Genomic DNA, 26,426 nt, shown 5'->3' on the forward strand with positions numbered 1-26,426 from the left:
TCTTCCCCGAAGGGCCGCTTTTCTATAGGGTGGTTCAAACATTTAGAACCACATTTAGACCTGAATGAACTTTCGTCTTCTTGCTAAAGTATCTTCTTGTCTGTAGTCTCCATACACCTCAGCACTTCCTCTCGAACTGCTTTTCTCATAAACCAAGCACAGCAGCAGGGCTTTGGGCCACTAGTTTTTATGCCATTGGCCTTATTCATAGCTTGTCAGCGTCACTGAGTTGTTCTCACTGAGGCCGGTGAAATAGTTATGTTTCTGCCTTGCTGTGTCCTTCTAAAAAGTAAAAAATAAATATGATCTTAAATGCCCAGGGTAGCAGGCTTATAAGTCGCTTGCAGTTGATTTCATTACAAACTAAATCACCATTCCTTTTTGTCTGCTTTGTAAACCCATGTGTACATCTGTGTCCCAGGTTTCTCTTTAGTTAGTTTTTCTCATGATGGTTTAAATAGTCTCAATTAACAAAGTAAAAGTGGCACATTTTTAAAATATTGTCGTGGTGTTATAAACAGGATTGATCTTTGACGTAGGACTGAGTAAAAAACATACAGCATAAGGAAATTTAAGAATACCGTTGTAATGGATTCTTAATGCACCTTTTTTTTTTAATTGAAGTATGGTTGATTTACAACGTTGTGTTTAACTTCTGCTGTACAGCAAAGTGATTCGTGTATATGTTCATTATACGTGTATATGTTCGTTTTCATATTCTTTTCCATTATGGATTATCGCAGGATATTGACTATAGTTGCCTGTGCTCTACAGTAGGACCTTGTTGTCTATCCATTCTCTATGTAGTAGTTTGCATCTACTGATCCCAAACTCCCAGTCCAGCCCTCCCGTCAGCTTCCCTCCCCCTTGGCAACCACAAGTCTGCTCTCTATGTCTGTGAGTCTGTTTCTGTTTTGCAGATAGGTTCATTTGTATCGTATTTTAGATTCCACATATAAGTGATATCATACGATATTTGTCTTTCTCTCTCTGACTTACTTCACTTCGTATGATAATCTCTAGGCCCATCCATGTTGCTGCAAATGGCATTATTTCACCCTTTTTAATAGCTGAGTAATATTCCACTGTATATATATACCACATCTTCTTTATCCATTCATCTGTCGATGGGCGTTGAGGCTGTTTCCACGTCTTGGCTGTTGTAACTAGTGCTGCTATGAACAAACATAAGGTGCATGTATCTTTTCAAATTACGGTTTTGTCTGGGTGTACGCCCAGGAGTGGGGTTGCTGGATCATACGGCATCTTATATTATTTTATGTCATCCCTGCCACTGTTTTGTGTTTCAGGTACAGAGCCTTCATTTTTATTTTGACATTTTTGCTGTATGCAAGTTTTCACTTATCTCGAAAGCCTATCAGCATAGTTAAGGTAAGAAATCATTAAAAGCACCCGATGTCATTTCCTGCCTGTAATCTCTGTAAGGAACTAGTGAGCCGGTTGGGGGGAAGGGGAGTTTGGGGGAGAGCAGGAAGATAAATGGAGAAAATGGATTGTTGAGAAGCAAGGTACTTTGCTGCTTTGGTTTTTAGTTTCTCTTTTCTGAAATTAATAGCTTTAAAACGGTTTGGGGATCTATAATTTCGGAGGTAGTATACTTTCGGTTATATTCGTTGACAGTCGCAGAATTCTAAAGCTTAATTAAATATCTGTTCTGTCTTGTGTGAACTTTCCCTCCGAATATATCCAGTCTAAAAATGTTCCCCAAATTGCTTCTACGGTCACTAGGCTTTGATCCTAAGTCTGGCAGTGGTGGTGTTTCTCCATTATTCTTAGAACACCGAGTTCCTGTGTGAGTGGGTGGGCAGGAAGTTATTAAGCAGGCATTTAACTCGACTTGGGGAAAAGAAGATTAAAGGAGACAGTCCTCCGTAGTAGCCAGTTGTAACCTGGGAAAAAGCAGAGTCGTTTTCTTACCCTCACTGGAATGACATCATTTTGCCTGCAGACTGTCAGCTGGCTTGAGTGGCTGCTGAGCCTTTATTATAGAAGGGACGAGGAAATCATCCAGGGCCAAAGGTAGTTCATTTACAGCCCGACTACCCCTCCGTCACTTTCTCTTCATTGGCCGGGACGCAGGTCCAGGACTGTGATTCCACTGACCTTTGTAGTCCTGCCTCCTCTGCTCCCCGGGTCGGGGGGAGGAGGGGCCGACTGCTGGACAGCTGTCCTCTCGGGCTCCCGGCCGGTGGCAGAGGCAGTGCCCAGGCTGTTGCTTCTCCGGACGGTTCTGTGTTCCCTGGTCTCCAGCAACTCCCAGTGGGCGTGAAACATCATCCATCTACTCCAAGGATCCTAAAATTCCTCCTTGACCCCTAGGAAGCAGGAATTTCCCCGGCCCTTCAGGTTGCTTGCAAACTTCTCCCTTTTTTAATGTACGAAGTTTGAATAACTATGGCAATCTTTGCAGACCTTTTATAATGCAGTTTTCAAAACAGAGAAAAGGACGGGACAGGAGAGGGTGGGCCGTCATCCACTTGACCAGTGTCTCTAATATCTGTACCAAGGACCAACCCGCCCCTGTCAACTTAAATACTACTGATTCCTGTCTTCCTGGTTAGGGAAATACACGTATGGCTCAAGAGAAAGGCAAGTTATGAAAAGGGAAGAGACCGTGGAAGGGACCTTAGAGAGTGCCTAGAACTGAAGGAGCCAGCGGGGTCGGGAGCCTTCCTGCGGCTCCGATGGATCCTGCAAGGCCGGGCGAGGATCCTGGGGCCAGTCGTGGCCTGCTGGGGGCGTCACGGTGCAGCAGCAGCCTGACGGGCGCGGGGCCCGTGTTGGGACCGAGGCAGCAGGCTGAGGGGGGCTGGCCGCTGGAGGGTCTCCTTCTGGTGGCCACGAGGGTCCCCATTTAGCCAGGAAGGGATGCGGCATTGTTCCAGGCCACTCTCGCGGCTTCCCCGTCGGGGGCTTGGGGCTTAGTGATGAGGGGTCCGGCTCTTGGTTAAGTTTTCATCAGTCACGGTGACTGCCACTGGCTGACCCCGCACCTGACGAGGTGCGCGCCTCCCTTATTTAATCTCATCGTCACGGCAGTCCTGTGGGTGTCCTTTTGAGGAAACTGAGTCTCAGGAGCCTAATTCCTCTGTGCAGGCCAGGGCCACCTCAGGTGAATTCCACGGGGTCAGGCTGACTCCAGGCTCCCTGCCCTTACCCTCCCTGCCACAGGGTCTCTCGGGCAGGTGTAAGAAGCTGGGTAGAGTCGCAGCATCACGCCCAGATTTTCTGCAACACGCAGATAGTCTGACTCGGCTCCTTAGACGCGCCTGGACGTGTGGATTGGCCTAACGCAGAGCCCCGGGGCTCCTTTGCCTTCTGAGATAGATAAGATGTCACGCCACATACGATAACTTACTTCGCAATGCCTTTATTTAGCTAAATGCGCTTTATTTAGCTCATCTTATTTATAAAACTAGAAGTAGTAATGGTGCCGTTGACCCAAGGAACAGCCTGAATTATCTGTAACCTGTATTTATTAGCCTGTTCTGAGCAAAACAAAATTAAAATGTATTTGCGTACCTGGAATTGATCACCGGGGTGATGAATCGTAACGCGATTCATATTCTTTAATGTCACTTACAGGGACGTGACCTGTCGTGGTGGCATGAGGCCACTCTGTTTAGACTTAGTTTAACCACTGATGAGACCTCTCATTTTTCTCTGATTTTAGTATATGGCAAAAAGGAAAAATAAGTGATAGTGATGAAAACAGGGCTGGGAGGAGGTGGGGTTACAACCCCGCTGTCTTCTGAGAGCTGCTGCAGCGCTAGCCCTGCCTCTTAACTGGAGGCCGATGGACAGGTGGGGCCTGCACACTGCCCGAGGGACACTCTGGGGGGCTCTTCCCTGGCCCCCCACCCCCGGGCTTGGGCCAGAACAAAAGCCTGAAAGCAGAGGGTTCTCGGGGAGAGCCTGAGCTGCAGGGGATCCAAGGTCCCCCAGGGGAGCCGTCACATTGACCGGTCTGAGTGTGAATGTCCAGCCCTCTCTGCACACACGGGACCCAGGAAAAGAAAGCCGTGAAATCCTCAGTGGCGGACAGAAAACAAAGCCTGAAAGGCTGGAAAGTGCGTACCTTGGCTTTGGGTGGGAAACTTGCTATCTGGAAAGTTCTACCGTTCCCAGTATTCGTATTTAAATAGGACACAACTCCAATGAAAATCTCAGCGATGTCTTTTTTAACTGAACAAAATAATCTTAGAGTTTATGTGAAAAGAATGGCCAAGAATTAATTACCAAGGAAGGTGTGGAAAAGGGAACATTTTTTAAGCCACTATAATCCAATTATTATGGTATTGCATGAGGATAGACAAAGAGGCCAGTAGAAAAATATAGAAAATACTGTGGAAACATACAGTAGAATGGCTGACAGAGGTGATGGGAAAAGTATAGTTCATCTAATAAATGGTGTTGACACAACTGCAGATTCATCTGGAAGAAATAAAGCTGAACCCCTATCTTATAAAGAATAGATGGATGGATTAAAGATTTAAATGTAAAAAATAAAAAGTAAAAATCCAAGAACAAGATGATGTCCCTCTTAGGGGTATGAAGTTGGGAAATCCAAAGGAATGACGGGCGGAGGGGGTGAAGAGGCAGTTCACAGACAAGGGATATAGGGATATACCACTTTATACCCACAAAGTGGCAAAACACCTAAAAGAGTAATAGCCCCTGTTGCTGGCAGTGATGGCGGGAGAAGACTTTCAGGTACGGGTGATAGAGATGTGAAGTGTTACGGCCTTTTGGAAAGCATCTGGGTAACACCTGTTGACGTTAAAAATGCTTGTCCTTCAGTCCTGCGTCTGGGAACCTTGTCCATAAGAATGAAAGCGCCAGCCCTTAGGATTATTTGCATCTTTTTTAAAGGAAAAAAACCCCACAAAAACCTGGCTATTATGTGAACTTAATCAGCAGCTGAAAGTTTGAATAAATTATGGCATATCCATATTCTGATATGTGCAACTACTTAAAAGAATTAATTGGAGCCAAGCCAGTTGACTCAGAAAGATTCCCAGCAGGTATTTTTGAGTCAGAAGAGTCAAGGTGGACATAAGTCCATGTAGAATGATCCCATTTAAAAAAAAAAGACAGTGACCCAAAAGCTTCCCTATGTATTTCCGTACACCTTTGTGAGTGGGTGTACCTTTGCATATGCAGGTGTGTGTCTGGTCCATTTTCACGTGGCTCCTGTACACTGACTACCTCCTGGGTGCTGGGGCCCAGGTTGTCTGTTCTTCCTGTTTTGAGCGCTGTCTCATCCACTCTTGCTGCTGTAACAAAATACCATCGACTGGGTGGCTGTAGCCAGCAGACGTTTGTTGCTCACAGTTCGGAAGGCTGGACGTCCCAGATCAGGGTGGGTGCAGAGCGGTCAGTTTCTGGTGAGGGCCCTCTTCCAGCTTGCAGACAGCCGCTTCCTTGTAGCTTCACTTGGTGGAAGGTTGAGGAGCTCTCTGGGGTCCGTTTTTAAAAGAGCACTGATCCCATTTATGAGGGCTCCACCCTCATGACCTAATCACCTGCTAAAGGCCCTACCTCCTAGTACCGTCACCCAGGGGTTAGGTTTCAACACGTGAGTTTGGTGGGAACACCAGCATTCGGAGCATAGCAGGCACCAGAGCTTTCATTTCGCTTCTAGGACTTCTTTTGCATAATGCTGTGGAGAGTCCTTTTAACCGAGAGCTTTATAAAAGGAGTCTAAAGGACTAGTTAAAATAAATGGACCCACACAACCTAATGAACCCTAGAAAATTTACTAAACATATATGCTCTGTATAGATTATGTACACACTCACATGGACACACGTGTGCACGTACGTGCACACACAGGACACTCCGTGTGTCGTTCAGAGGTGAAGTGAAGCTGACGTGACCCCCCTCCTCCTGATGAGGCCCGAACCCCCGGCGCTCAGTCTCCTGCCCCTCTCAGCATCTTCTGGACCCCTTCCCCACTCCCACAGGCAATGAGCAGCTCGCTGTAGCCTTGGCCAGAGAACCGAAGAGCCCATGTTTTTGGAATGAATGAGCGCATAAAGAGTTTCTCAGGGTGAAGCTGCTCAAGTTCAGAGTTTAGCGCGTAGAGTCTTCATTAATGGACATTTATATAAATACATTGGTGCCTAAGTGACTGCACGGGCCGGTGTGTGTGGAGCTTACGGGGAACATGTCCGCTGCAGCTCCAGCTGCCCAGTGCTGGGGGTGGAGGGCGCTAGAGAGGGGATCTGTAGGTGGAAGGTAAGTGCACGCCCCCGTGTCTCTGCCCCTGCCCCTCACTCACATGGTGCTTCGTGACGTCATGGCTGTTTTCTGCATCCTTCCATCATGTCCACACCTGTCTTCTCTCACTCCCCACCCATCCACCCCCCCACACCCACCTTCCAGTCACAATGGCGTCTTGCGGTTTATTGTGTTGTTGCCGTCCCTTTGTGTATTACACGGACATTTCTAAACACTTATGAGCCCCGTGCACCTGGAATGTTCCATTCTGCTCTTCCCCTTGGTGTTTCACAGCCGTATTTCTCGGCTGCCACATTGTCTTTTGAATGATCGACTTTTAATCACTGCCTGGTGTATTTTGATTAATTTTATGTGTTATCTGTTGAAAGGCACATGTGTAAGAAATTTGCAAAGGAGACTGCTTTTATGAAAGCAAAGGACTAGCTCCCCACCCCCAAAATGATTTTATAACCTGGTAAGAATCAGTTCACCTGGTGATTTTTCTTTCTGACAAACTAAGTTTATCTTAGTTTCATTAATCCTTCATTTTCCTGCAAACACCACGTTTGGGGAATGAAACTCATTGGAAAGTTAAAATATGGCAGCGTCTTACTGAAGGTTAACGTGGTCATTTAATATCCTCAGAACTCTTTATGCTCAAGTAATGTCAAGCCTTTTGTTGCTTTTGCTTCAGCTTCTCAGCGGGGTGGGCTGGAGATTGCATTTCTCATGTGAAGGAGGAGGGCTGGGGAGAGAAGGGAGCTGAATGAGATTAGGGCCAGCTGGAGGCCCTGGGGTGCCCCTGTGTGGGTGGACCCCAAACACACAGCTGCCAGTCGCTGAGCCTTTCCGGGCGAGGGACCCGGAGAGGAGCTCTCTGCACACACCTCCACATGCTCGTCTTTACAGCAGCGCCGACGGGCCGCGCTGTGCCGGCTTCTTAAGAGGCCGTGGGGAGTCCCCGTGAGTCGGCCGAGGTTGGAAACCGGGACGGCTGCACCAGGATCCCGGCTCGGAGCCCGTCTCCGTGACCGGCACCTCTCATCCCGGGACAAACCGAAACAGAAAACGTCTTCTGCTTGTTAATGAAACGAAAAGGGTTGATTTCTAATCCTTTATATCCCCCGTGCATGGTAAAGGAGGATGTGGACCTGCCAGTGGGAGCCGCGTCCATAACGGTCCTCTTCCCGGGCTTCCGTGTAAGGCGTGTGTTAGGAACCCCACGCCAGCCCCGCTCGAGGGTCCCCCTCAGCCCATGGGGGTCCTTGCATCCTGCCTGTGGCTCCCTTATTGAAAGGTGAATAGACGGCATCAGTGGTGCCTGCAGGCCCGGCTGGCTTCCAAGAGAAGCAGCAGAGAAAGGTGGGCGGACACACCTGACTTCTGAAGTCAAAGAGGAGAAGGAAATGATCACATCAGGCGGGTGGGAAAGTGCTGGCAATCCAGCTTTATGCAGAGAGGCAGGGCTCCCCCGTGTCCCCGTCCCAAATTCACATCCATGTCCACAGTTTCTCAGGCGGGCAGGGAAGGGGCTCCGAGGATCCCAGGATGACAGCACCCGGCCTCCACCACCGGGGAGTGGGAGCTCGGCTGAGGAAAGCTGTCTGCAAAGTGTTACTTTGAGTTTGGAAAGCGGAACCTTGGCTAGTTTTAGCGGAACCTTGTGTTTAAATTACAGCAGAGCAGCCCAGCGATGATGACAAAGCCATGTAACCAGAGTGGCTGGGTCCCGTGTGCCAGGCCAGGTCTCGGGGGCATGTGTCCGTGTAAAATCAGGTGTCCCACCGTGGCTGACCACAGCCCTAGCAAGGTGGCCTTTTAAAGGAGATCAGCCTCTTTAGTGACCCCTCCTGAAGAGGTGGGGTACCCACAAAGCGAAGGTGGTGGACAGGCCTCCTGGCTGCCCCCCGCACCTGCTGGACTGGGGTGCAGCTCCCTGCCCGCTGCCCTGTGTCTTGACCCCGGGGTAGATGCTCCTTCCGGGGCCAGGCTTCCTCACAGCCCCCCAGGCCCAGCCTCTCTCAGGTCACAGCTCACTAAAGGACGCCCCTTCAGGACCTCTGCTCCCCCTGAGGGCCACCTCCTTGACCTTGAGGACGCCTCCTTTCTGCCCTCGCTCACACCTGATGGATTGGTTCATCTGAGCCCCGTGTAGCGGAAACCCCAGAAAGCACCCAGCAGGGGAGAAGTGGGAGCCGGGGGCCACCTGGGAGGGGATATGTGGTGGCACCGCAGGCGCATGGAGTCCTGTCTGCTGCCCCTTGTGTTTTAAGGAACAAGTCACCTGTTACTCAGGTCCCCATAACAGGACGGCCCCGGCTGCCCTGCGGCACTTTTCTGGAAGTGTGGATGCCTCCTTAAGGAGCACCTTGAGCTAGTTTTGGGCGGGGGGTGGGGGGTTGACGTGATTTGCACATAGTAAAGTGCTCAGATCTGCGGTGTCTAGCCTAGCAAATATTTGCATGCTCACCCGGGAAATCACCCAGGTTAAGGTCTGGTCCCCGTCACTGTTGCCCTTCCCTAGGTGATGAATGTCACCTGGACTTATTCATTTCCCTCCTCCGGAGCTTCGTAAACAGAGTCCTCCCATTTGTGCTCCTTTGTGTCAGGCTAATTTTGTTTCGAGGTTCATCCTCGTCCTTGTGTGGACCTGTAACTTGTAGTCAATGGTATAAATCCAGCAGGATGAATCCATTCTTCCGTTCTGGGCAGGTGGGCCCCCATGCTGCCCGGCTGCTCTGAGCAGTCGTCTCTGGGTGGCCCGGTACAGGCTGTGTCGGCTGTGTCTGTGCTCAGGGGGAGACGGCCGCTAGGGAGCTGGAGGAACCGTCCTCATTGGCAGGCACTCAGTGGGTCCCCTAGACACACCGCCCCAGAGGTGCCGTATCCCCCTAGAACGCAGTCACCCTAGGACAGCTGTAAGGAGAGGGGCGGCTGAGCCCCACCTGAGCGCACTCTCTCTCTCTCTCTGGCTTCTGTCCTCCCCATGGATGTCCCAGGGTGAGCTGCACAGCTACTGCACGGCTTCATATGAGGGGGAGGTCGGATTCCACAGCCAGAGCCCAAAAGCCGGGGACACCCCCGCTCAGCAGCTCCCAGACAACGGGACCGACTGTGGCTGGGCCCCATTTGGTGAGTTCTCCGTCTGTGCCCTTGCTTTCGTCCCGTGGCTGAGGCTGGCCATCCCTGCGGGCCTCCTCCACAGGTGGCAGTCCCCGAGCTGGCTGGCTGATCTCCGCAGCGGTGATGATGCTGTCAGAAGCAGCTGCGCCTCCAGGTGCAAACTAACCTCTCCTCCCAGCAAACCAGCCTCGCACCTTCAGCTGCTGCACGTTTCCCGTGCGCGTGTGCAGGGGTGTCGCTCAGTGGTCAGATCTGCTGCAGGTTGCATTTGTCCAAGCTGGAGGTTAGGACTTACAGAGCGTAAGCTGTGGGTGGAGAGAAGAGAGCAATCTCAGAGCTGTGGTGTGGGGCTGGCCTGGGGGGCCCGAACCAAAGCCGGGGTAACATGTGAAACAGAACAGAACCCACAAGCTCACCACCAGCAATGGGGATTTGACCTGATGGGAGTAACGTTTATGTAGCGATTGTTGGAAACATGGTGACTTGATTTCCAGTTGCTGTATTTTCTGTGTTCCCTTCTGAGGACGCCGCCCAGACGTAGAGAGCAGAGGTCTCGTACGTCATTGTACCTCTCCCGGACATAAATTGGTGTTTAATGAAAAGTAAACAATACCCTCCTTTTCCTGTTGCTTTTCGCCCCACGTAGATCAGGACAACTTCCAGCAGCTGCTCGGTGCCCTGGACTACTCCTTCCTGTGTGCGTACGCTGTTGGCATGTACCTGAGGTAGGTCTGGCTAAGACTGCAAGACCCAGGTGGTCCACTGGGTGCAGAGCGCAGCTCAGGTACGGCTGAAGATGCGGCCCCGCCCGCAGGTGGCTGGTCCTCCGGTGTCTCCTCAGAGACAAGTGTGAGGTGGAAGCCAGCACACGGCCCGGGTGTCCTGCAGATCGGGCAGACTGTCCTCGGATGGCTTTCCTGGCCCCGGGGTTGGATGCACCGTGAGCCCTGCCGGGACCCGGTCTCTCAGGAGCAGGGCCCTGGCAGGTCCCCACCCGGTGAGCATGGCAGAGCCTCCTCTGGTTTCAGGGGCCGCCGTCTCTTTCCTAACCCCGCCTGGCATCAGAGCAGTTCACACAGTGGGTGCTTGGCGTGTCCACCTGGATGGCCCGCTAGGCCGGAACAGAGCCTCCCCTGAGTGCCAGAGGCCATCCTGCCTGGCGGTGGGAGGTGTGGACCCCAGAGGCACGTTGCTGGGATTCGATCCCGGCTTGACGGCCCGCTTGGGTGGCTTTGGACGAGTTACCGCACCTCCTTGGGCCTCAGTTTCCCCTTCGCAAAATGGGGGAAACAGTAGTTCTTAACTCACAGGAGTGTGGTGAGGTTTAACTGAGTTAATACGTGCAGAATGCTCAGAACACTGGCCCGTGCCGTGTTCCCAGTGCCTGTTACGTACGATCGTTAGCCCATTCTTTTTTTTGTTGTTTTTTTTTGCGGTACGCGGGCCTCTCACTGTTGTGGCCTCTCCCGTTGCGGAGCACAGGCTCCGGACGCGCAGGCTCAGCGGCCATGGCTCACGGGCCCAGCCGCTCTGCGGCATGTGGGATCCTCCCGGACCGGGGCACGAACCTGTGTCCCCTGCATCGGCAGGCGGACTCTCAACCACTGTGCCACCAGGGAAGCCCCGTTAACCCATTCTTGATCCAGCTCTGAATTGGCCTAGGGAGGTGGTAAACATTAGTGGGTAATAACAGGACATGCAGTTGGCCGGTTAAAAACTGCTACTGTGTCAGTCCAGCCAGGTTTAACAGGAAAAACAAAACAAAACTTACAGGGACTAAGGCCTTTAGTCCAAAGAGGGCTTTGTTCAGAGACACAGAGTTTCAGAGCTTTGGGAATCTCTGGAATCCCTGTAAACGTTTACCTTCTTCCCTGAGATCCACCCAGACTGTGTTATCACCGAGACCTGGACCCCCTCCCCAGCTCAGGCCCGTCTGGTGTCTGGTACCCAGGCAGGTGGTTTCTGCTGATGGAGTGGCTGTCACCCCTTTGTTGAACTTGCACATCTGCATGGAGCTGCAGGGCTTGTCCGAGCGCGGAATGAATAATATGGATGCAGCACAGACCGGGAGCCCAGCTGCGGAGAAGGACGGTGTAAGCCTCAGGCGCCTTAGGGCGTGGGCTGCAACCGGGCTGCCAGCCGCATTCCATCCTGCGGTCAAATATTTATGTTCTAAAAACCGCAGTTTTATGGACACCAATAATCAATAATATAAAAAGACCCCAAGGTTGGAGTGTGTTTTTCTCAGTTACTAGAAGACACTAGTTAAAGGTGGTTCTCAGCGGGGAGTGATGTCTGCTAGGAAGCATTTAGCAATATCTGGAGATAGTTTTGGTCGTCTCAGCTGGAGGAGGGGGTGCTACTGGCATCTAGTGGGCAGAGACCGGGGGTGCCGCTAAGTGTGCTACAGGACACAAGGCAGCCCCTCGCCACAAAGAATTACCCGGCCCAACATGCCGGGGGTGCTGAGGCTAAGAAACCTGGTTTGAATAAAGTGGTTGCGTTATCGCTTACTTATTGGCAAAGATCGTTCTTTATGCAACTCGCCAACGAAGGTTCTTATTAAATAATTTTATTCTATTGTGAAATAGCATTATGTATTTCATAATAACCTAATGTGAAACCCACAGTGGACTCGTGACGGGGATGAGGGTGTACCCTGCCTCCTTGCGTGCTTCCTGGCATGGCTTCTTAGTGACATCGTGACATTGCTAGTGAGATGGATGGTGTCAGTGTACCAGATAACTCAGACGTGGTGGCACCTTCGCTAACCCAGGTCATTGCTGGCAGGTCCAAGCAGGTGTGGCGTGGCCTTTATTACCTGTAGGAGCCTGATACGACGTGGAATGCTGTCCATTCCATTAGGCCTTTTCTTTAAAACTTTAAAATAGAGACCAAATTGAGTCCCAGTATGGTCTAGCAAGACCAGAGGACGTTTGTAAGCCCCGGCCGATGGCACTAGCTTGCAGGAGGCCCATCTAACTCTGGCACCTACTCTGTGACCTTGGGCAGGTCAGCCAGCTCCTCTGGGACATGTTCCCTCTTCTCTGAAGTGAGCAGGATGAAGTGGATAATTCCTTTAGCTCTGGAATGCTCTCGAGTTTGTATGTGATCAGTTTCTACTCAGCTTAAAATTTGACCTGAATGCTGTTTGCAATTTTAAATTACTTCCTCTGCTTTAGTGTTTAATAGGTCATCTGTGTGATACTAGGTTGATCTTTTTTTTTTCTTTGGTAAATTCTGAAGGAAGATCTCTCTGGGGTATTTGTTCTTGAGACGAAAGACCAGAATTTTGGAGCTGGTTCCCAGGGTACTGTTCACAGGCAGGCAGGCAGGCGTCATCCTTCATTACGTTTCATATTTATCTGACTCCTAGAATGATTGCCGGGAAGAAAACGAGACCCACAGAGTGTATGTAAAGATTGCAAAAGGCTCACAGTCATTTGTGATTGTTCTCCAGCTCTTTATTCACTTAATAAGGCACAGTGTCAAGCTGTTCCATAGTGACATGTCCTACAAGGCAGTAAAGGACGTATTTCATATGGCATTGGGTAGTGAGGTGTGATGGTGGTAAAGGCCTGTTGAATGTATGTCCCAGTATGAAACTGGAGATTTTCACCCTCCCCGGCAGTACTGGAGCTGTTTGATTGAGCACCCACTACCTTGCCAGGCACTTAACCGAATGTATCTCGTTTGAGCACCCAGGCAGCTCTAGGAAGCAGTTCTCCAGAGAGACTAGCTCTTCATGGCGTCACGTTGCTGTTCAAAGGGAGCATGGAGGCTTTGCCCCACGTTTCAGACTTTACCTTAAGGAAAAGGCTCTGTCCTTAAACCAGATGACGGTGCTTGTGGCCAGAGGGTCGTTGGCAAGAGCGCCTCTGGCCTGGCCACTGATGCAGCGGCTAAATGCCAGCCCGGGGGCCAAGAGACGTGCTCAAGGTCACAGGTGACCCCTTTTCGTATTTGTCTACAGTTCGACACTTGAAATCTTAAAAATACTCTATACGTTCACTGGCTGTTGTTTATATAAAACAGGATTAGCCAGCAGGACAAGGTTTTGGTTTTGTTTTTTTAATTGGCAGATATCATATATGTTAGAGTGTTTCAGTTTTATTATTTGACAGTGACTTTTTTGTTTTGTTTTGTTTTGGTTTTGTTTTTTTTTGTTTCTTGCGGTACGCGGGCCTCTCACTATTGTGGCCTCTCGCGCTGCGGAGCACAGGCTCCGGTCACACAGGCTCAGCGGCCATGGCTCACGGGCCCAGCCGCTCCACGGCATGTGGGATCTTCCCGGACCGGGGCACGAACCTGTGTCCCCTGCGTCGGCAGGCGGACTCTCAACCGCTGCACCACCAGGGAAGCCCTTGACAGTGACTTTTGTTAGAAATAGAAAGTCTTAAAAGGTGTTGCCAGTTTCTGGTTAATAAATGCTCCATTGAAAAATGATTGTGATTAAAATTTACTGGAAATCGGAGTGCCTTCAAGTTCTAAAAGCTCAGAGCATGAAAGCATCCAGCAAGGAATCGCTGGGTCGTTTACATTATGGGTGTGTTTGTTTTCTCACATTTGTCTTTCTTTTTTCTCTGTCCCCAGTGGCATAATAGGGGAGCGCCTGCCCATTAGGTATTACCTGACTTTCGGAATGGTGGCCAGTGGTGCTTTTACTGCCCTGTTTGGGGTAGGGTATTTCTACAACATCCACAGTTTTGGATTCTACGTAGTGACCCAGGTAAGGTCTGGTCCACGGCTCACCATGTATGGGATTTCCATGATGAGCCAGACGGGGTGTTAATGTCACGGGTCCCAGGCTCTGCCAGGAGAGAACATGGCAGGTGGTGGGAGTGGGCGCAGAACTGCGTCCTGGCTGAGGTCAGGGTCAGCGCTGGCACATCCAGCCCCCTTTCTCTCCTCTGCTCTGAAATTCCAGCAGCCGTGAAGTGTTTCTTAGTTTCAGGAGTTTCCGCCTAAAGAATCCTATTTGTCGGTACCCCAGCAGGGGGCTTGAGGCATGAAGCCCTTCTGAGTCCTTCTGCCTTAATTTAGGTGCATTTGAGATGTTCTGTCTTGTGTCAGACTTGACCGCTCTGGGGTTGGGGGGATGAGGGGCGTGGTGAGGGGAGGAGGTTGAGGGGACTTGGGGATTGTCAGGGGCAGTCAGCGGGGGGGGGGGGGGGGGGGGGGGGAGGAAAGGCGAGGGCCTAAGGGTGCTGCAGGGGAGTGAGGGCCAGCCCTTCCCGCGGGGCTCAGTGGTTCCAGGAACTCTTGGATCTGCCCCTCCCCACAGCCCTGTGGATAATATTGGCTAGAAATGGAAAATGACTTGAAACAATGATGCTCAGCTTCCGAGGCTCTCCAGACACAGCCCAGGGAGATGTGGCAAGGTCATCAGGGCAAATCGTATGTAATTTGCTTTTAAAATTTTCACCATAGGACCTGAAAGAGTTTGGCTCTTTTCATTACCAAAGCGATGCCCACTTTATGGTGATACAGAAAATCAGAGAGAAGGAAAAAACCTATTTCCCAGAGTCCCAGCACGTTCCTGGAGGGAAGGCTGAGCTGGCTGGCCCTGAGGCCGGACCAGGGGCTCCCAGTCGGCCTCTGGAAGCTGGTCCTTCCCCGCGGCAGTTGGAGGAGGCTGCCCCTGAGGCCCCTGAGACTAAAGCAGAGCCAGTTGCTGATACACTTCCTAAATCCCTTCTTCAAACAAAAGCTCGGGGCGCTCTTGGCAAGTTGGAGAAATCATTTCTCTAGGTTCTGCTCCCTTCGGTGGTTAGCAACAGGACCTTCTTCGTGACATAAGAAGGGAAGACGTGCAATTTACAAGCCGCCCTTATGGTATCGTCACAGTTCTATGAAAAGGAGAGGGTTTTCTCTTTGCATAAAGTTTTAGCTTGGAAAGAGAATGGACAGCTCGGCCCCAAGCTGTCGACGGTAGTTCATCTCCGAGCAAGAGATTTTCTTTTCTTTCTTTTCCTCTACTTTAAAATTTTCACAATAGGCACGTACGACTCTCGTGGTAAGATATATGCGTATATTGTTAAAATACACGTCTGGCTGTCGAGGCTCACATCGAATCGGGTTCTGCCCCTTCCTTTTGTGAGAGTCCCCGCTGGGCGCCCAAACCCCTGAGGCCAGGCTCCCGGGTGTGGGTGTCCCCCCTCAGCGGGCTCTTCCTTTGCCCTCTGTCACAGATCGTCAACGGACTGGTACAGACCACCGGCTGGCCCAGCGTCGTCACCTGCCTCGGCAACTGGTTTGGAAAAGGGAGGTAAGGAAGGCAGCCCTGCTTCCAGCAGCGTTCATTTTCAGAAGATTCTGATGAAAACCAGACCGCTTTTATGTTTAGTTTTTCTTTAGATTCATTACAGAAAAAAACACGTCAGTCTACTCTATGAAATAAGATGACTGAAACCTCTGGGTCTTGAGGGTCTAAAATTCAGGCAGGCCTCTGTTTCAGGAGATGCCACCCCCGTTGCGGGCAGGGTGGAGTCTGGGTCATCTGCGCAGCCAGCCAGCAGCCCGGGCCTCACCTGGCCTCCTGGGAAGCTGGGAGAAGTGCAGTCAGGGCCTTGCCCCAGGCCTTTCGAAGCAGAAGCTACATTTTCACAGGACTGAAAGGCACAGGGAAGTGTGACCTGTCCAGGTCACCCAGGGCCTGGTAGCAGAGCTGTACCCAGCCTCCGGTGACCTCACTGCGGTCAGATTCCATCGTAACGTCTGTGTGACAGGCAGCACGGCCGGGCCCACGGTTAGGAAGTGGTCGAAGATGCCGGACAAAATGGGGAAAAACTAAAGCAGGAAACTCACTCCTCCAGCCTTACTTAGCCTCGTTCATCTGGCAGGTTCTTCAGCGTGAACTTTGGTTAATGGGGTATTTCATCAACTGATCGTATTTAGATTGCAAAGGCACAAATTTAAATTTGGGGCCTTCCAAGAATTCTAGGAAAAGGCCTCTTCCTTCTTTTAGTCATAGAATGAATAAGCTCAGAGACATGTAATTATGCAGCCGGAGGTAAGTGAAGATACTGTCCTCCTGTAAACACCCCTGGTCCCAAGCCTTGCAGGGGTGGTGTGTCGCACTGCCTGTTTACTTCTCCACCAGCTCTTACGCCGTGCAGGCACTGTTGTAACCCCACGTCCTGATCCGTGTAAGCCCCGAGACATCATTTGCCCCCTTGTGTTTTGCTGTGTTGCAGGCGAGGTTTGATCATGGGGGTCTGGAATTCCCACACGTCTGTGGGCAACATTCTGGGGTCCTTGATCGCTGGCTGCTGGGTGTCCACGTGCTGGGGCCTGTCCTTCGTCGTGCCTGGGGCCATCGTGGCAGCCATGGGGGTAGTATGCTTTCTCTTTCTCATTGAACGTAAGTACCGGTGGGCGATGACCTCTCCCTGGGAGGGCCTTGCGGGGCTGCGGGGGGTGCGGCGAGTTTAGGAGAAGAGGCTGCTGCCGCTTCATCCCAGGCGGGGATGGGGTTGTCCGGCGCTCCTTTTGCCAGGAAGACTTCCTTCTTAGGTATAGGCTTCCCCGATGAGCCGTTGCTCTCCTGGTCTTGCTGGATTTTCTGCTGTTTCCTGATCTCTGGAGTAACCAGTGTTGACACTCCTCCCGCCCTGTCCTCTGGCCCCACGGCACTGGGCATGCGTGGTCTTCTGCCACGCTGCTCGCCGCCCAGCCCACGTGGCTGCACCTGCTCGCGCCATTCCTGCTGCCACAAACTGAAATGGGCCTCACCGGCTTGTTTGCCTTCTGATAAGATATATAGCCTTGTCAGTGTTTTCAAACCACGACATGACTTAAGATCATATACCTTAATTAGGTAGTGTTGTACCAGAAAATCCAAGCCTTCGTTCCATCCTAGACTCAATCCCAGGCTTTTGTTTTAACGGAATTTTCAATTCATTTTTTGAATAGAAGTCGGCAGGACAGGCATTGCTAACGATTACACTGATGATAGAGACGCAGGTGCCGCTTTAGCTGGTACGCGTCAGGGTGCGCTAAGCCCACGAGCTATTCTGATGCGTTGTGTTTCGCGTTTGCCTCTTTGGTTCGTCTTAAAGCAAAATGAGATCGTGTGGCACTAGATGGCTCCCCCTGTCAGCTCCCAGGTGGGGATGCTCCGAGTCCGATGACCTCATCCCTGGGAAGCGCTAACTGTAGCTTCAGCTTTGTGTTCGGAGTTGCCGGTTTTATCTTCCCAAAGGTTAGGGCGCTGTGACGTCTCCCACTCTTTTTGCTTGTTACGAATGCTAACCTTTTCGTTTTTAAAATAACCGCCATTTAGTGGAGCACACCTGAGGTTCTCAGGCCAGCGTTGTGCTGTCAGTGAAGAAGGAAGCCAGGCTTAGATGAGGAATCAGACGCCCCCCTCCCCTGGGTGTGAGCAGAGGGCACGGGGTCGCTCAGCTTCCATCTTCACCGTTTTCTCCAGGGGCCCAGTAAGCTTTTAGCAACATCTCCAAATGGCCCAAACAAGTGGATTGTTAAACAGATGGGGGCGCGGGGGGCGGGGGGAGGGTGGGTATCGTGACTTCCTTGCCGACATGCCGACCTGTGGCACCAACTGTCGCTTGTGTGTCACCGGCGTTCCAGGAAGGATCATCGAGTCACCTGGACTCTACAGGGGCTGCTTCCACACTGTCACCTGGACAAGGACGCGCTTCCTCTATGTTAGTGCAGGGACACCCCCCACCCCCGCCCCTGCGTGCCTTCGGCCCGAGGTCCAGAGTCCACGGTGGCTTTTATTCTCTTCCTCAACTGATAAAGGGGCGGCTCTGGGGAAAGGGGCGGAGTGACAAGGAGCGGAGGGCGTGGCAGTGGACGGGAACTTGTTTGCTGGCCCGGCCAGGGCTCTCAGCGCCAACACCGTTCAGCTCAGTCATCCTGGGCGGGGCAGGATTTCCAAGAACGCGGAAGCCCTGGTTCGGTCGTTTATAGTAAAATGAGCGCATCCTCTCGCGCTGAGCCGCCGCTCCTGTAGCTTCCAAGGGGGCGCGAGGCTGGGGGCTCTCCTGGAGCTGCTTTCCCACCGCTGACCATCCTCTCACCCCCGCTCCTGTTTCCATGGTGACCGTGGGGCTCTGCCTCCCTCCCCCCCAACCCCACCCCCGCCCCGGCCCACTCTGGGACGAGATGCACTCGCTCAGCTTCCCCCAGGCCCGTAAGGTGTTCCTGGGAGATGTACTGGTACTGACTCGGGACAGATGAGCACTCGTGCCCCCTCCTTGGCCTGTGCGGAGGCGGCCCCAGCGGGCACTGAGGACGGACGGGGCCCTGGGGGGCCGCGGGCCGCCGGGAGGGCGCTGTGGGCTGAAGTCCGGGTCACAGTGGCCGTTCTCCCCTCCTCCCTCAGCCCATCGCATTCCCCTGGGCCGTGTTGGTTCTTTTCACCTGGAGTCTTAGCCTTTAGCTGTTAGGTGTCCAAGGTGAACATGGTCAGGGTTGTGCAGGCTCGTCCGTTGAGTTCCGTGCCCCCGTTCTTCGTGAGGCCGCCAAAGATTTCCTCCCACTGGGCCTCCTTTCCTGCCCTCACCCCTGCGCTTCCCTCCCGCTGTCCCCATGGCTGGGGCAGGGCTGTCTGGTGTCCCGCGAGCATCGCTCGGTCACCTGGTCCTCGCTCTCTCCGCCGTGGGCCGGTCACCTGTCGCCGGGACTGGCCGGCTTTGTCCGACTGTCCGCGGCTGCTGCTTTCCTTGCCTGGCCCCCACCCAGCTCACCAGGGCCCAGCTTGTGCGGCCGGGGGCACCTTCCGGACTTGGCGTTTCTCCACCTTCTCGCTGAACGTCTTCCTCTTGAGCTCGGGCTCTGGAGGCACTGCTCTGCGCACACGACTTGGACAGGACGCCCGCCGACCGTGCCTCGGACACTTCCCTCTGGGGGCAGCTCCTGCAGCCGGCCTCACGGGAGGAGGCGTTTCTGTGGCCCCCTAACCCTCCCACGCTGGGACCCGGCACCCAGGGCCCCGTGTCCACGAGTGTCTCAGCGAACGGAGAGAAGCCGGTTCGCAGGCTCGGACACCCTTACCCCTCCTTGCGCAGCCCGAGCCGGGCCCTTGTGAACAAGGCCTCTCCTCCTGGGCCCGACGTCGCCTGTCAGCCTGAGTCCACCGCAGGCACAGGCCTGTTGCTCTAACAGAGACCCTCCACGGCGGAACGCGAATCAGACCGCCGGGCCCTCTCTGCTGAGAGGATTGGTACCTGTACTCCCCCGGTAACAAGGAGGTGGTGTCCGTATGAGTGATGGTGAAAGCCAGCTGCAAGCAGTGACCAGCGAGTCCTGTGTCCAAGGGCAGAACGCTGCAGAGAGGAGAGACCGGATCCACCTGCATCTCGGTGGCTGGCTTCTGCTCCCTCCCGGTCCCTAATCCCCTACTGCAGGGTGGGCGGGAAAGCCCCAGGAGCGCCCCTTCTCGTGACCAGCAGCTAGGGACCGGCTCGGCCCTGTTCCCCCTTCCTGCCGGGGCTGGGCCCAAGGGACAGGGCACCTCATCCACAGGCCCTTCCAGGGCTGCCTGGGAAGCTGCCCTCAGATGTGTCTCAGTCAAGGGTCACTGGTACTAATGTCCTGCAGGGTGAAAGCCCAGGAAAAGCCATGTCCTGGGGACCAGCCACACCCCATCGAGACTGACCCTGGGGCTCACAGCACAGCTGGGGAAAGCCACGGGCTGGGGAACTGCTGATGTCACTGTACATCCCCAGGGCCATCGGGACCATCAGGGCTCCCCAGGCCCACCCTCCACAGAGGGCAGCGGGGAGGAGCCTCCAGCCCAGGAGCACATGTGGTCCAGGGTTCCCACCCTCTGCATCTCGCGGGAGGGAACGCCGCTGTGGGAAGTTTAAAGCCCTGTGGCTCGGTTTGTGTTTCAGGGTGGTTAAACTGTCTCACCAAAAATTATAAAAGAAGACCCGGGTTCTGGGTGATGGGGAAGGAGCAAAGCTGTTAAAAGACAGCTGTCTAGTTCTCAAGGAGTGGAGTTTGCTTGCCGGGGCTACTCGTGGCCCTAAGCCCGGCTCTCCTTCCCGGGTCACACCAGCGTGATCTTAAAGTACGAAGATGAAAAAAGCCTCGCTTCTGGTTCTGTTCACTTCCACATGTCCTTCCCTCTGTCGACAAAAAGTTAAGCAGTGGATCTAAGAAAAAAATGGGACATTTTATTCAAGCCAAATTTGAGGATTGTAACCCAGGAAGAGCATCTCAGAAAGCTCTGAGGACTGTTCCGCCCATTAGAAGTCAAGACACGGTTATGTAAGGTTTTTGAGACAGAGGGATTATTGACAGTTTACATAATCCGGGTCTAAGTGGCATCGTGGTGGGTCACGTGGTCCCTTACAGGATCGGTAAGGAATGTTATCTTTAAGGAGTTGTCCTGTGGATGCTGGGAGAACGTTGCTCCTCTAGGCTGCACAGGTATTCCTGCTCATGGGGGAGGTTTGGTTGGTGCCTCGTGTGGATACATGGTGCACGGTGCGGGGGCAGAGGACGCCGAAGGGCAGAGAAGCATTTTGATGTGTACATGTTTCTTGTCCTGCCGTAAAACGTGAATTTTATTTCACACCTCCTTGCATTTAGGTAAAAGGCATTTTGTTCTATTTCAAGGTAGATGTGCTGGGCCCGCTAATTTTCCTTCTGGTTAATTCCATAACATTAAATGACTCATCCCAAATGTTATTCAGAACCCCGCTACTCTGATCTGCTGCTCATGTTTTTCTAGTTCCTTCTGATACTTAGTCCTTCACGTGTACCTTACACGGCTCGTCACCATAGTGTATTTAAGGTCTGTTTATTTTTATTTGAAAACTATTTTCCATATTGTAAAGCAGCCTTCATATTCGTGACGATTTGCACTTGTCGGTGCTGGTTTCGTACTCTCCCGGCTTCAGCGCGTGGGGATCAGGCAGTCACGGGGCCCGAGTGAGGGAAGGGGCGCTTGTGGGTTCTTGCGGGGGTGGCCGAGCTGCGCCCTCACCCCACCAAACGTGCTGCCTCGTGCATTGTCTTTTTTCTGAAATTGTTGCTAATGTAGTAAAAGCATCAGAGGGTGCCTTGCTTTGGTTTACGTTCTCGTGTCGGAGGAAGCAGCCAGCCCTGGCTCACACCGTTCCGTGTTTGGTGTTTCAGATCCGAAGGACGTCGCCTGCTCTTCCTCCCCGGCCATGGTAAGGACGTGCTCCCTGCTTCTCGTGTCTTCAGTGTGCTGTGATGATGACTGTCGCCACCCTGGCCCTGTCTGTCCTGTCAGTGGGTAGCAAAGTATGGACAGAGGTCCTGCCCTCAAAATACAGGCAGTTTTAGAAAAAGATTAATCATAATGATAACAACCAAAACCAGACGAGAAGCTTGGTGCGGTCCGGGTTAGGGACTCAGAGAGCGACCGGGAGCTGGGGACTGGCCGGGCCTCACGAGGAGCGGGGTCATCATACTTTTCCTGGGCGGGTGTGACTACAGGCTGACGCAAAGCTAAGCTGGCTGAGGTCACTTGAACCTGGCGTCCACACCTGGTAGGTGGCCCGTTAGGACCGCCCAGCACCAGGACCACATTCCCTGGGTCATTGTCACGGCTCACCGCCCCTGACCTGCTCACGCCCAGCTGGTGAGCGACGTCTTCGCGGCCCTGGAAGGGCGCTTGCCCCGCCGGCGTCCGCAGAGGTCTCTGCCTACCCCCAGGTAACGGTAACTCTGGGAGCTGCCCAGGCCAGCTCCCCGCCCCTGGCCTTCGGCTTGCCCTCTCTCCTCTGTCGCTCCCAGCAGGGGTGTCGCCCTCGCACCCGGTTTCCTGCTTAACCTTAGAGTAGGCCCCCCGAGTCGTGCTCCCTGACTTCCCTCTCCCGGCTCCCCTCCTGTCCTCTGGCCTCCACCGCTCTGCCAAAGCCACCCGCCAGGGCCCCCAGCAGCACGGTCTGGCCGCATGTGGTCAGCGCTCTGGCCTCACCCCTGACCTGTCACCAGCACCTCCATGAGATGCTCCCTTTGGGGGCTCGTAACACGCTCTCCTGCTTCTCTGGTAACATGCAGAGCGCTTTGCTGGCCCTACTCTGCCAGAGCCCCAAACGTGGGAGCCCCCCGGCCCGGTCCTTGGCCCCTTCTCCCCTCGTTCCTGCTCTCACCGTAGGAGATCCTGCGCGGGCCTGGGGCTTTCAGCATCCTCACGGCACCTCTGTGTGCGTTGATGTGCAGTCCCCAGCATGGTCCTCTGCCCTGAGCTCCGTGGTCATAGGACACACTGCCCACCCGGCATCCCCACAGAGGCCTCTGGGTGTCTTCCCAGACTTAACACGACCAGAATGTTCTCTTTATTTCACCCCATAAACTTGCTAGGCCCCTGGCATTCCCCGTGTCAGTCAGAGAACCGCTGTCCGCCTGTTGGACAGGCTGGATCCAGAGGACTCGTCCCAACTCCTCCTTCCATCAGCCCCGTGGCCCATCCATCACCAGGCCCGCCAGCTCTGTGTGTGTGTGTGTGTGTGTGCGAGCGCACACGTGCACATGTGTGTATGGAGTCATCCTTGTGCACAGCTTCAGACGTACCTGTGCTAGAGGCGTTCCTGCACTTGTGTGTGTGACCTGGGGCCCAAGCTGTGTCATCTTCCCCCGCTGAATCCTCCCTGACAGCTCACTGAGCCTCCCCAGGGTGCATGGGGCAGGGTGGCCCACGGAGCTGGGGTTCCTCTTCCTCTTTCTTCCTCTCAGGGGTCAGTCAGAGGGAGAGATTGGACTGATTTCTGGGGGCGTTTCATCAGCTTCTGCCACAGCCCCGAAGTTCTCTTTCCCACAGGAGCTCTCCTCACTTCCTGTGGGGCCCTGGAGAGACTGGTGTCACAGGGCCTTCTTGAGGGGCCCCAGGGCCTGGGGAAGTGAGGGCAGGCTGGGCTGGTTCTCTGTCTGCTCTGTCCCTTTGCACCTCCCCCTTATCATAAGCAGAGCTTCTGTGCAAAGCCGGATGCACTTGCAAGACATCTCACAGGCGCTGACTTCTAAGTAGAGCCGTGTCCTGGGGATTTCCCATCTGAAGGTGTTATTTTCAGCATCAAGTTCTTCTCCTTTCCAGTTCTTTAAAGTTTTCATTATGGAAATTTTAAAACACGTAAAAAGGTAAAAAGTATAGTATCACGAACCCGCACGTGCCCATCACCCTGCCAGTCTTATTTCATCAGTACCCCTTCTAATACTCCCTCCGTCCCCTCATAATTTATTTTGTAAGCAAATACCAATCATCATATTATTTTGTCTCCAACTATTTCAGTATATGTTTCTAAACTCTAAGGACTCTTTTATTAAAAACAAATAAACATCAAAAAACATTACTGGGGCTTCCCTGGTGGCGCAGTGGTTGAGAGGCCGCCTGCCGATGCAGGGGACACGGGTTCGTGCCCTGGTCCGAGAAGATCCCACGTGCCGCGGAGCGGCTGGGCCCATGAGCCATGGCCGCTGAGCCTGTGCGTCCGGAGCCTGTGCTCCGCAACGGGAGAGGCCACAACAGTGAGAGGCCCACGTACCGCAAAAAAAAAAAAAAAAAAAAAAAAAAGATTACTATCCCATTAGCACACCTAGAGACCAACAGTAAAGAATAGAAAAAAAAAAATAGAGATAATCAATTAAGCCTGGCAACTGAAAAAACACACAACCTAAAAGTTGTGAGTAATGTTTATTCAGGGACCTTACTGAGGACTGTAGCCCAGGAGACAGCCTCTCCGTAGCTCTGAGGAACTGTTCCAGAGAGGTAAGGTAGGAGCCAGGCTATACAGGAACTTTTGCTGAAAAAAAAAGCCATGTAGTCAAACATCGAAAGATTACTGTTAATCACAAAAAACAGACATCTCAAGTTAATGATTTTATTGCTTGTCTCTGTATGGGAGGATGCAGGGGTCTGGGCTCATTGAAATTATTCCTTAGACATGCATCTGAAGGATCCAGGGCCAGCATCCAGTTTCTCTCCTTCCTGAATTCCCCTCAGGGCACACAGTTGGGAGGGGCTGAGGTGGGGACTGCAGTGGCTGATAGCTTGGTGGCAGCAACATTCTTTGTTTACTGAAACGGCAGACAACATGTTTTGTCCACAAGCCAAAATGTGTTCTTCGAAAAGATCAACAAAATTGACAATCCTTTAGACTGACCGGGAAGAAAAGATTCAAATTACCAAACTCTGGAATGAGAGAGGGGACGATACTGCCAACTTCACAGAAAGAAAAAGAATTTTAAAGGAATACTATGAACAAGTGCATGGTAACAAGTTAGGTAACTTAGAATAAATGGGAAAATTCCTAGAAAGATGTAAACTACCAACACTGACTCAGAGATAGAAAATCTGAATACACCTATAACAAGGAAAGAAACTGAATTATTAATTTAAACATTGACTGCAAAGAAAATCCCAGGACTAGATGGCTTCATTGGTGAATTCTATCAGACATTTAAAGAAAAATTAGCACCAGCTATTCACAAACTCTTCCAAAACATAAGAGAACACTCCCCATTCACTCTCTGAGGTATTATCCTGATAACGTAAGGAGACATCACAAGAAAACTAGAGACCAAGCTCTCTTATGAATGTACATGCAAAACTCAACAAAGTACGAATCCAGCAGCGTATAAAAAGGATTAAATATCATGATCAAATGGGATGTATTCCAGGAATATATAGTTGGTTTAGCATCTGAAAATCAATTAATGTAATACTCCACACGCATAGAATACAGGACAAAAACCATAGGGTCCTTTCAGTAGAAGCAGGAAAAGCATTCGACAAAATCCAACACGCCTTCGTAATGAAACACTCAACAAACTAGGAATAGAAAGGGACTGCCTCAACCAGATAGAGACTATGAAAAGCCACAGCTAACGTCATGCTTAATGGTGAAAGCTTGGATGCTTTCCCCGTAACATCAGGCACAAGACAAAAGATACCCGCTCTCACCATTTCTACTTAACGTTGTACAGGAGGTTCTAGCCAGAGCATTAGGCAAGAAAGTGAAATAAAAGACATGCAGATTGGACAAGAAGAAGTAAATGTGTCTCTATTTGCAGATGACATGATCTTGTATATAGAAAATCCCAAGGAATCCACCAAAAACCTATTCGAGCTAATTAAAAAATGAGCAAGGTTGCAGGATACAAGATCAGTATATAAAAATCAATTCTATTTCTATACATTAGCCATGAACAATCCAAAAATGAAAATAAAAAAACTTCATTAACAGCAGCAGCAAAAGGAATAAAACAGGAATAAATTTAACCAAGGAAGTACAAGACTGATACACTGCGAACTACAAAACATTGTTGAAAGAAGTTAAAGAAGACCTAGATAGCGAACAGGCACCTGTGTTCACTGACAGGAAGATTTAATACTGTCAAGATGGCAGTAGTGCCCAAAATTGATCTACGGATTCAGTGTAATCTATACCAAAACCCCAGCTGGCTTCTTGGCAGAAATTGACAAGCCGATCCTTGATTTCATTTGAAAATTTAAGGAATCCAGAGGGGCCAAAGGAATCCTGAAAAAGAACAAAGTTCCCAATTTCAAAACTTATTACAAAGCTGCAGTATTCAAGACTCTGTATTCCGGCGGTCGGCGGGAAGATGGCGGAAGAGTAAGACGTGGAGATCGCCTTCCTCCTCACGGATATACCAGAAATACATCTACACGTGGAACAACTCCTACAGAACACCTACTGAAGGCTGGCAGAAGACCTCAGAGCTCCCAAAAGGCAAGAAACTCCCCACGTACCTGGGTAGGGCAAAAGAAAAAAGAAAAAACAGAGACAAAAGAATAAGGACGGCACCTGCACCAGTGGGAGGGAGCTGTGAAGGAGGAAAAGTTTCCACACACTAGGAAGCCCCTCCGCGGGCGGAGACTGCGGGAGGCAGAGGGGGGAGTTTCGGGACCGCGGAGTAGTGCACAGCGACGGGTGCGGAGGGCAAAGCGGGGAGATTCCTGCACAGACGATCGGTGCCGACCGGCACTCACCAGCCCGAGTGGCTTGTCTGCTCACCCGCCGGGGCGGGCGGGGCTGCGAGCTGAGGCTCGGGTTTTGGTTTTGGACGGAGCTCAGGGAGAGGACTGGGGT

At 52.0% G+C, this 26,426-nt stretch overlaps 1 protein-coding gene across 11 annotated transcripts in view; it reads left to right on the forward strand.

Moving 5' to 3' along the window:
- Positions 1-26,426, forward strand: part of SLC37A1 (solute carrier family 37 member 1) — an 86,061-nt gene that overhangs the window by 23,720 nt on the left and 35,915 nt on the right. For 5 of the 11 annotated variants that reach the window (XM_032629767.1, XM_032629765.1, XM_032629772.1 and 2 more), the window contains exons 3-9: positions 1,311-1,392; positions 9,234-9,375; positions 10,013-10,091; positions 13,960-14,095; positions 15,558-15,634; positions 16,563-16,729; positions 21,484-21,521. In XM_032629767.1, coding sequence (XP_032485658.1) covers positions 1,311-1,392; positions 9,234-9,375; positions 10,013-10,091; positions 13,960-14,095; positions 15,558-15,634; positions 16,563-16,729; positions 21,484-21,521 — 721 coding nt within the window. The remainder of the gene's footprint in view (positions 1-1,310; positions 1,393-9,233; positions 9,376-10,012; positions 10,092-13,959; positions 14,096-15,557; positions 15,635-16,562; positions 16,730-21,483; positions 21,522-26,426) is intronic. The other 6 variants (XR_004349591.1, XM_032629768.1, XM_032629770.1 and 3 more) reach the window with 3 other exon arrangements.

Source organism: Phocoena sinus, chromosome 4, assembly GCF_008692025.1.
Source record: "Phocoena sinus isolate mPhoSin1 chromosome 4, mPhoSin1.pri, whole genome shotgun sequence".
NCBI classification, from domain to species: Eukaryota; Metazoa; Chordata; class Mammalia; order Artiodactyla; family Phocoenidae; genus Phocoena; species Phocoena sinus.